This window comes from Prunus persica, chromosome G5, assembly GCF_000346465.2.
Source record: "Prunus persica cultivar Lovell chromosome G5, Prunus_persica_NCBIv2, whole genome shotgun sequence".
Taxonomy (NCBI): domain Eukaryota; kingdom Viridiplantae; phylum Streptophyta; class Magnoliopsida; order Rosales; family Rosaceae; genus Prunus; species Prunus persica.
In genome coordinates this window covers 5,259,048-5,269,923 of record NC_034013.1, presented here as the reverse complement: position 1 = coordinate 5,269,923, position 10,876 = coordinate 5,259,048, and the positions used below count along the sequence as shown (strand labels likewise).

At 36.3% G+C, this 10,876-nt stretch overlaps 1 protein-coding gene across 1 annotated transcript; it reads left to right on the top strand.

Annotated features, from left to right (window-relative positions):
- LOC18778119 (probable protein phosphatase 2C 55) lies at window positions 9,479–10,576 on the top strand. Its single transcript, XM_020564702.1, has one exon. It carries the CDS (start codon window positions 9,479–9,481, stop codon window positions 10,574–10,576), a length of 1,098 nt encoding a protein of 365 aa, XP_020420291.1.

Here is a 10,876-nt window from a genome sequence, read left to right as displayed (position 1 = left end):
TCAGGGAGTCATATTTTTCCAGCGAGAGATGTATACACTACTTCTTTATTTCTTTTTTTTTTTTTTTTGTCTGTGTGTGTTTGTGTGTGGGGGGGGGGGGGGATGTGTGGTTTGTGTTGAGTAAGGTTAATTGCAAATTTAAATTTAAACACAAATAATTGAATTTGACAAGCACAATAATAAAGAAATAGGGAAAGATAGATTCAAACTCAGAGATTATACTGGTTCAGTCCACCTGACCTACATCCAGTCCTCAAGCACACCACTTGAGAGTTCGATCCACTATCTTGGAAAAACTCCTTGCTGGTGGAGTTGAAACCTTTACACTGTCAGAGCACACCACTCTAATACAAGATGGAAGACACCCTTCTCACCTCACAAGGTCAAACCAACCCTTTTTACAAGTTCGAATGAAATAACTCTCGGAACAAAAATCTCTCCTATTTGAGAGGGATATACAATTGAACCTCACACAAAGATAACTCCCCTTTCTGAGTAGGTGATTACAGACGTAATTTTGGACACTATAACTCTTGTATGAATTTGAACAATGAATGGCTCAAGAGAAAAGGATATTCAAAGTATGATGAATGATTGTAAACTTGGATGAATATGTTGAGTTGTTGTCTTCACCAAAAATCTAAATACATATTTATAAGTATAGAAATATAGTTGGTGGAAAGATAGAGCCGTTAGGAATATAGCTGTTGGGAAATATAGCCGTTAAAAATATAGTTGTTGGGAAGTATAGCCGTTAAAAATATAGATGTTAGAAAACAGATCCGTTGGAACAGTGTTCAGCTAACCTTATTTCCATTTCCGACATTTAAGTAAATGTCTTTGTCCTTTTACTTTCATTTATTTTTATATTACTCCATTTACTTAAGTTTATAATGTAAATAAGGAAGTACCCCCATTTGGTTCAAATCAAAATACTAGAAAATCAAAATTCCCACCAAATCAAAATATGAAAAATCGGTTTTATTTCAACATGCGATTTGGACTAAAATTGAAGGCTTATTAAGTCAATATATACTTCATATAAAGTCTCATAAAATCAGGTTTTCTTATTTGATATGTAGGGAATAAAAGCCGCCAAAAATTATCTTGAGAAAATGATTATTCTGAAAAAGTATTTTTCATACTTAGCCAAAATTTTGATAAAACAATTTTGCATGTATGATATGAATGCATGAAGGAACCTAAGGTCAATCTAGGTAAAGAGCCTTAGATGTTCAATTCACAAAGAGTTTTACAAGAATAACCTAACTCTTCCATATTGAAGAAATATATGCTTGAGTATCAGCTTCTTGCTTCAATGTTCCAAAAGTTTTCCAGTGTGTACAGTGTTTTTGATCTATTTGAGAATACTTGCTCCTTACAACTTATCACACATGAAATACATTAGATAAATAAGGAACAATTTGTTATCATCAAAATATGCACAATAATATTAAATATCGTACCTCTAACAAAGATAAATTTGGAAATGGCTTAGGACTAATTGTTTCTGTTTCCAAATTTGGCATGTCTGATTTCTGTTTCTGACCCTAACTTAAATTAGGGCTTTGTCATATAAGGTATGTCTGATTTTCGAAGCCCTAACTTAATCTTCTAATGCTACTCACTTGGAAGCACCCTTTTTAGTAAGGTATCATGGGTTCAAACCTGAAACCACTAATCTATAAATTAAGGTCTTTTTTCACTAATCTAGACTTGTTGGCCACTTTATTATTAACTTTTTAACCGAATAACTCCTAAGCCAAAGCATTCCACTAATGTAAATCTTCGTATGATAAATTTTTCTTTGAATTTTAAAATTTTCAGTATTCTCAATTATTTATATTCCACATGTGAGAATAAAGTAATTGATTTTATGGCTGCCATCAGTGAACATATTACTTTCGAAGCTTGGAATTTACATTGTTTATTAATTTATGCGGCACTCTGTCATTGTTAAACCTTCTTCTGTAACAAAATTTATGTCTTCATTAAACTTTTAGAAAATAAATTTCAAGCACGCGTGTACAATTTCTCGGATAATGAGATTGATTTTTGAGGTTGTCAAGATAGAATGAACATATTAGGTATTGAACTTGGCTGATATGTATAAATATGCATATTAGGTATTGAACTTGACCATGTTAAGAGCGGCCATATTTAAGGTAATTAGATGTTCGGCACATAGTGTATTAGTTTAATCTAGACAGTCCACATGATTCATTGGAGTTGTTTGTTCAGAATTTCTAGAGACAACATAGAAATTTTGAGGATATACCAATATGCTGCAATAATTATCACCTTAATTATTATATTATTATTAAAATTTTAATCTTTCCTCCATTGGTAAACATTAAATGCGGAGCCTTTTGGATCACTATATATACCCTGCTTGTTGGTGCATAAAATTCAGATTTTGCATAAAACTGACATTGTTTTCTTTGGATTGCTATAGTTGGAGGTAAACTCTAGTCGGTCTTTGATTTACCAAAAACTAGTTAGAGAGTTAGCATCTCAAGTTAGATTTCTGGTAAATCAAGGATTCGATTAGAGCATGATTCCATTGAAAAATTGTTTTTTCATGTCCAAAGGGCTAGTATTGAAGATGAGCTCTACTTGATTAGCGATAATATTGGAGTAATGCGTCTCCTTTAGTTTCCTGGTAAATCGCTGATTCAATTGAGCTCAATTTTACATGAAGCTACAATTTAACCATGAGGAGATTTCCAGTACATAATTCATCTCTTTCCTTCACTATTTGATTTGATTTGATTTTTCTTATAGAAGGTTGCTCTTGTTGTAGGTGTTGCCTCTCATCTTCATATTGTCCAAATGAATCAACGATGCTATTTAATGGGCAGTTGTCCCATGGAAGGAATGACTTTGCTTGCATGCCATGTTGCATAGGCCTCATCGAGAAATAACCCGTCCAGGTCCGTTATGGTCTTTTGGATGGCCCAGTCTGTATTGGGCTAGGCTAGGCTTGGGCTTGGGTGTCTAAAGCTCAGCCCGGCCCATAGGCCCGACCAGGTTAAGCTCAATAAAGCCCGGCATGGCCCGCCCACAAAAGCCCGCCGTGTTAGGCCCGCATACATATATAATTATGTATAAATAAAGGTTTAGGATTAGGATTATATCACTTGAATCACAAACCCCCCCTCTTTCATTTTTGTGCGTGTCACTTGTTTGAAACATTGTGTTTGTTTCCACTGAATTCTGCTCATTTTTGTATCCATTTTTTACATTTCGTCCGCTTAGTGTTCTTCATTATTTTGTGATGAATCCAACCATATAAAGAACATACAATTTGCACAAACGGTTGAAAAGTTTAAAAACTGGACTGATGTCGAAACTGAAAAACAGAGGAAGTTCATAATTCGTTTCTGCCTAAAACGTGATTGTTGGAGCAGGATTTCTTTCAAGAAGAAATACCTTTACAGGTTCTTGACTGAAGTCCGCACACTTCCTTGGTTGAAAGAGAACTCTAGACTTTGTTCCTGAGGTCGAACGATGGAAAAGGGGTGAGTACCTGCAAAAGTCACTCCGACGCTCAAGTCAATATTTGCGCAGCGTACTCTTAGTGTTTAATTGAATTTTTCCGTCCTTTGGCTGGAAGTCTAGCCAGGTTTTTATAGCGCTTCGAGTTCTTGGGTTTGGCCATGATTCCCTAGCTTTGCGCATCCCACCCCCCACTTCATAGTAGTGGGATCAGATGAGTTGTAGTGGGATCAAATGAGTGATTTGCATCTCCCTCGCTCCGCACTTCTCTAGTGGGAGGGAAGCTTGATCATCCCACGTCTTTTGGTTGTGGCATATGAGTTAAGCCACGACAAATGAGATTTGGTCCCCACAGTGATAAACTAGTGATATAGTGGTGATAAAAGGGTGATAGAAATGGCTGTTTGTGTTTATTTTGAGTTTCTTATTTTGTTTTATTTCATTTACTTTCTTTACTCATTCCTAGTTTATAATTGCTATTAGCACATTAATTTGTGTCAATTATTAATACAACAATGATAAAAATCAAGAATAAGACGAACAACATATCATCTCACCAAACATAATCATACCACCAAATATAATCATGCTTTTCTTGAACCCGTCACCAAGCATTTGCATATTTATTCATACTATCCTTTTTTTTTTTTAAAGATTTTTTTAATATTTATTATTTTTAAAAATTATTTCTTAAAACTTGTTACGGTCTAATTATGATGCAGTTGAGTGTCTCTTTTTGAATGACATATTGTTTCTTTCTCCTATTCTTCTTCTTCTTCTCGAATGAAATAGGCCCATTTCAGCCCGACCCTTTGGGCTTAGTCCGATGGGCTTTCTTAAGTCCGGCCCATGAGTCGGGCTCGGGCTTTCAATATTCTTAAAAAACCCAGCCTGACCCGGCCTGTTATTTTTTCTCTCCTCTTTGGAGCCGGGCCCGACCCTGCCCAAGCCCATTAAATTTAGGCTGAATTGACCCGACTTGGCCCATGGACGAGCCCGGCCATGGCAAAATCTGGATATTACAACCACCGTTTATTTTTTCTTGTAAATTGTGGCCAAAAATAAAAATAAAATAAAAAGTTTAATGTTACATATGCATAAAATATTTTGTTTACAATATTGAGGGAAAATCTATAGTACATGGTGTACACCAATTTAAGCCTATGACAAGACGATGATGTCCCAACAACAATGGCGGATTCAGCAGAATTTTTATCCCAAGGTGTTAACATGTAAAAGTTATTAAAAAAAAAATTCGACAAAAAATACCTTAAAAAATTAACCAATACCACTATCATATCCTAAATTCATAGTAAAAAGACTTGTTTATGTATAAATATTAGAAAATCTTATAATAAAAAAATCAACAAAGAACTATTAGAAAATCTTATATGAAGAAAATAGAAATAGTGTGATCTAATGTGAGAACTATTAGAAACTCTAATAAAAATATAAATAATGCGAGTCCGATATGAGATTTTGTTTCACATATTGACTCTATTTTTACAGAAGAAGAAAAGAAAAAGAAAAAGTTGTGAACATATGTAAGAAAGGGTTAGCAAACACGTGGAACCACTTGTTTAATCACTATACCACCTGATCTATTTTAGGGTTTTCCACTAAAGAGTACTTTTTCACTTAAGGGAGTCCATTTGGTTCGCGGATTGAACTTCCCATGTCTAATCTCATGAGATAGGAATAGAGGAAGTTTATTTCCATGTTTGGGGACGCTAGGAAATACCATTTTCTATCACTCCCATGTTTGGTTTATGCATTATTAGGAATAAAAGTTGTTAAGTTTTCCAACAATACACTTAATTTTTTATTATTAAAAGTTATTAATAAGAAGAGTCTTTTAAGGGTCAAAAGTGTAATTTAAAAATTATAACAGATATAATAAGTTAGTCCGAATTGCTCCAAGGGTATGAAATTCCTCCATATATGGGAGGTACCCATGAGTCCAGAATTGCATTCCCAAAAGTGCACATACCAAACATTGGAATGCAATTTGAAATCCATTCCGAAGCTCCTAAATACCAAATGGGCCCTTAGGGTAAAAAATATTTTTGGTTGCTTGGGTTAGGCTCAAAGACAATTTTGGTCACCATGATTTCAACTTTCTCAATTTCATCATATCACTTGCAGTCATGAACAAATCAAGTCCAATTTTTTAATTCTGTCAATTTGAATGCACGTGCTGCATACGTACCGGAGAATTATTAAACTTTCGCCGCAGCCATTATCAGAATCTCATTCCTCTCGCAATTAACGTAACGTGGAGGATTAGAAAAGGGGATTTAGGGTTTTTACTAAGTGGGAGAAGGGGGCTCGATTTTCAGTCAATTTTGATCCGATTTACGGTTTGCGCGTTGATGTTGTCTCTTTGGTTTCAATATGAACAATGATGCCGACCCTGGAGTTTTCAGTTTGTCAATATTTTCCTTCCATTTAATTGTCTTAACTAGAAGGAAGAAACATCCATGCAATTTCATTCAGATCTGAAGTCCAAGTAGCTAGGTAAGCATATAATTCACTCTCTTTTCATGTGACCATCATGTGGTCCGTAACCCACCCTGTGATCTATTATGGGTGTATAAATTCAAAGAGATTTGTATAAGAAAATTTATTGAATGTATCCCTTTTGATTTCGAAATATTTTCAGATCTAAAATAAAAATCTTGAAATATTTATCAAGATAGGCATCCCAACTTGCCAAAACTTAGGGCTTGCAGGTTACAGCAGAAAGTGGTGGGATAGTAACCGCGTACGTACTCTTCAGGAACATGGTTCTCGAATCTGTGATTTGGGCACAAAAGCAATATGGTCATGTTATTGGAGACACCAAAAGTCGTTTTTTGTCCAACTAGATTAATAGAACTTGGAGGGACCTAAGAAGATGCACTGTGTGTTGACATTGTTTAAACGGAAAAGGAGAGACCAAATAAGCACAAGATGGAAATTATGTGGTTGCTGTTGTTCAAATTGAAACTTTAAAGCAACTTGTGGAGAAAGTTTAAGATGGGAAGAAACTCAACTCAGATGTGGGAAATAACTCATGGAGCATTGTGGTATACAAGTGAAATGACTGACTTGTTCTATTGAAGTTATTGAATTAGAATATCTAAGACAGTCTTCCCTTTTTTTTGGGGTCATTGTATATACATAGACCCCTAATGTAACGACTGGGTGGATGAAAATTGGAATCTGGTACATGATATTAAATCGCCCAGGAGAAATTATGATTGTTGATGATGACTAGGAAGATGCACTGATGTAGGAAAATAAGTTTAATCGAAATACCACCTTCTCAGGTGAGGCCGCAAACCATTGGTCAGGCAAGCAGAGTTGGTGGGGTGTCACCGCCTTCCTCATTATCCTTGAATCTGATAGGAGGAGAGCGCAGGAACAGAAGAAGATCCAGCTGCTAAATTCTATCAAGACAGATACAGATCCACATGTACCTGAAGAAGTTACTTTGACTGGGATACGTACTCAGCTCATGATATTTCTGTGCTTTTCAGAATTGGCATTTGAGTTGTTGTATTCAGGTGTATCCGAAAGTATCAATGTAAAGGAAACACTCTCGGGATTGAGCTATCAGCTGCTGTGTGTTCGGGGAACTCTGATCATAATTGTGTTCACCGCAAGTCAGCAACAGAAGTGAAGATACAAGTTAAGTTGAAGTGCAACTTTTATATAACATGTTTTCAGGCTTTCTATATTCTTAGTGGAAACGGAGAGTATCTATTTAGGTGTACTAGTTTTACCTTCAGGAAAGTAGCTTAGATAACAAATGTTTTCTTTTAAAATTCGGAAATGCAAATAAATCTGTCGAAGCCATTTTCACACTCTAATTTTCTCCTCATGCTGCATGCACCCCTCTTTTTTAATTTCTTTTCTATCTTGTGATTAATGGAATTCCGAATCTACCCTTCCAACTCACTGAAGAGAGCTCTCTTTCTTTTAGGTTACACTCATCTGGTCTTCTTCATACGGAAAATGCAAAAGCTTCTCTGTTTATATTTTTATTTTTTTATACAAGCGATATTGGGAAGGAGAATTAAACCTAGGACCTCGAATGTAGGGATAAATATTCTTAACCACTTTAGGGCTTCCGCTACAAGCCCCTTATTGTATCTCTGTTTTTTTACCCCATTCTTTGACATCTGTATTTAAGTGGGTTTTAAGAGCATTTATCCCAGTAAACTTGGCTCACAAATTTTTTGTGTCTATTGGAGGCTAGGTTCTCCCATTGACCTGTTAACTATTAATGGTCTTGAGATCAACTTTCTTTTATACCGGCGTGCCATTATTAGCAGTTAAAAACTTTAATAGACTTGAAAGATGTAATATACTTGCGTTCCAAGTAATTGGTACTTAATCAAACAGACAATTGTGATTTTGGGTGGGGACACCTCCCAAAAAAGTCCTTTTTTATACCTCAGACTAGTGAGGACTTTACAATTTATCTAAATAAATTGGTAAGTAAAGCAAAATACAAGTGTTTGAAAATAAAACAAACGAGTTCAAGCTTGAAATATAATACATAAGAGGAACTGCCAATTCTGAAAACCCCCCCTCTTAATTCAGCGGTGTTTTACAATTTTACCACATTTTAATTAAAATTGCATGGTTTAACTTTTTACTTTAGCAAAGGGCAATTTCGGGGTTTACGAAAGTTTCATGCCTTCATATAGAATAGATAGAAGATATAGATAAGCATCAGGATGTCATTAACTATATAATTTTTTTAATGAATATCAATAACAACATGCAAAATAATAACCTTCATGTTATGAAAAAATATAAGTAATACTAGCTTACCACATTGTGTATCATTTCTCTAATAGAGGTAGAAAATCCATAATTCATATTGTGTATCACCTATCTAATAAAGGTAAAAAATACATAATGTAATATATAAATATGATATACCTAATATTTTGCTATATATATTTTCTTTCAATAATGTTCGTGTATAGCTTTTTTTTTTCTCTTCTTCTCATTTTATACATTACAAGTGGCCAAATAATTTACCAAAAAACTGCACAAAGTCCAAGCACATCCTTTTTATATGTAAACTAAATAAAAACACAAACATGGGCATTTCATTCAAGAGATGCCACCTAACACACAAACGTTACAACTCTTTAAATTGTCTATCCACCATGGCCTCACAAACTAAACACATGCTTTAAATGTCAAGTGATTCTCAGTTCCTCTACTTTCCAATGCTCTAGCTTTATAAGATTTATAAATGTCAAGTGATTCTCAGTTGTGATCGTGACTAGGTTCATGTCATTGTCATTGGACACATTTCAGTGGTAGTGTGAGTGAGAAACCTCACTGTAGTTCAGAATATTGCTTGTAATCAAAACAAAATAAAATCTGATTGAAAAGCATTTGTAAGGAAAAATTGCACAATCAATCTTGTGAGCCGGTTATGCTAAGCTCATGAACTTTGATTTTTCTAAATCATTAGTAATTTAATTTGTTTTCCTCCACAAGGAACTGTCTCATACCTAGAAAACACTTGTTTCCAAATTATATTCTTTAGAAAGCACTTGTTTGTGATACGACTCCCTTATTTAAAATCAACCAAAAACAACTAATTAATGCAAACATTACTCAACTTCAAATAAATAAATAAATCATGGAGGCTTTTGGTAAACAACTATGCCAAAGAATTATGTATGCCCTAATTTCTGGATCTAGAGATTTGGTAAAATTATCCTTTAAAAATAGAAATAAGATTTAGATTCATAGGGTTTTATCTGCGTCACTGCGTGGGCTTTTAATTGTCCTAAAATGTCAAGAGCCCTAAAAAATAAAAAATAAAACTATTAATATTTTTCCGTTTCCTATTGGGAAACTTGGCCGACAAGGACATGTCGAAATCTATAAATACGCGTTGCTCTCTTGCTCTCTTCCGTATCCTAATCACTCTCATGTCTCTCTCTTGCTCTCAGTGTTGTCAAAGATGATGATCGCCGCCAACAAGCCGCCTGCGTTTGGTTTGGGGCCGATCCATAATTGCTATGGCTGCTGTGGCTATGGCCGTGGCCCGTATCATAAGAAGAAGTTGAATAGCCGTACTGATCAACTTCATCTGATTTGTGGGTCGTGCTATTTACCCAAAGAGAACAAGGAAAAACCCCTGGGCGAAGACGCCCACTTCATCTGCCATGACGCCCAGACCATCGGAGTGGCGGACGGCGTCGGCGGTTGGGCCAGGAAAGGCGTCGACGCCGGCGAGTACGCAAGGGGACTCATGAACCACGCCAAGAAAACAGCCACGGGCATAACCCGATCCTCCGCCGCAGCCGTCGATCCAAGAAAGGTGTTGAGCGAAGCCTACGCGAACAATGCCGGAGTACAAGGGTCGTCTACGGCTTGCATCCTCAGCCTCGACAAGGAGCGTGGGACCCTACACGCCGTGAATGTCGGGGACAGCGGGTTCATGGTGTTCAGGGACAACATGTGTTTCTTCAAGTCATCAACTCAGCAGCGGAGCTTTAACTGTCCGTATCAGTTGGGTAACTGCGTGGGCGGCGACTGTCCCGAGGCGGCGGAGGAGTTTGAGGTTGAGGAATTGAGGCCGGGGGACATAATAGTACTTGGGACAGATGGGTTGCTGGACAACATTTTCGCTAGCGAGATTGAAGAGGTTATTGTGGCGTATGACGTAAGCGGTCAGGATTGTGAGGAGTTGGCTTCGTACATAGCCAACCGAGCGCTGTATAACTCATTGGACAAGTACAACGTTAGCCCCTTTCAAATGGAGGCACAGAAGGCTGGACGAGAGCACGTGGGAGGCAAGATCGACGACATCACTGTTGTCGTCGCACGTGTGTTGGCTTCTACTAAAAATAAAAATAAAAATATATACAAAAAGTTATCAATTGAAAGGAACACTGGAACCACGACTAGAGCCTACAGCCTAAAGTTTCAGTTTCACATTGGTGAGAGACACAAAGCTTTTGACGTTCCTTGTCAAAATGCATTTCTGCGATACACTTTTAGCTGCTTTCGCAACTCAGCGAACTTAGCTAAGCGCTTTCTAGAATGTGCGACCTAGAGATTACACAAAATAAGCGGGGATAAAGAGAAGGTTTTTCATTGAAACTGAAACAAGATTTTCATTCATGACGTTCAAAACGGATGAGTAGGAAGAAAAGAAAGCTACATTAACTTAAAGTGGTTCCCTATTCAAGATATTTTATCCTCTCAAGATTTATAACACTAACATTGGTTGGGTAATAATTTAAAACGACCCCAAAGGTTGGGTACTTTTATGTAGTTAACCCTTTTTTGTTGTTTTTTTTGTTTTCAGATTACAACATTAGGTATTGATTTGTACCAATGCAGAAGGCTCTGT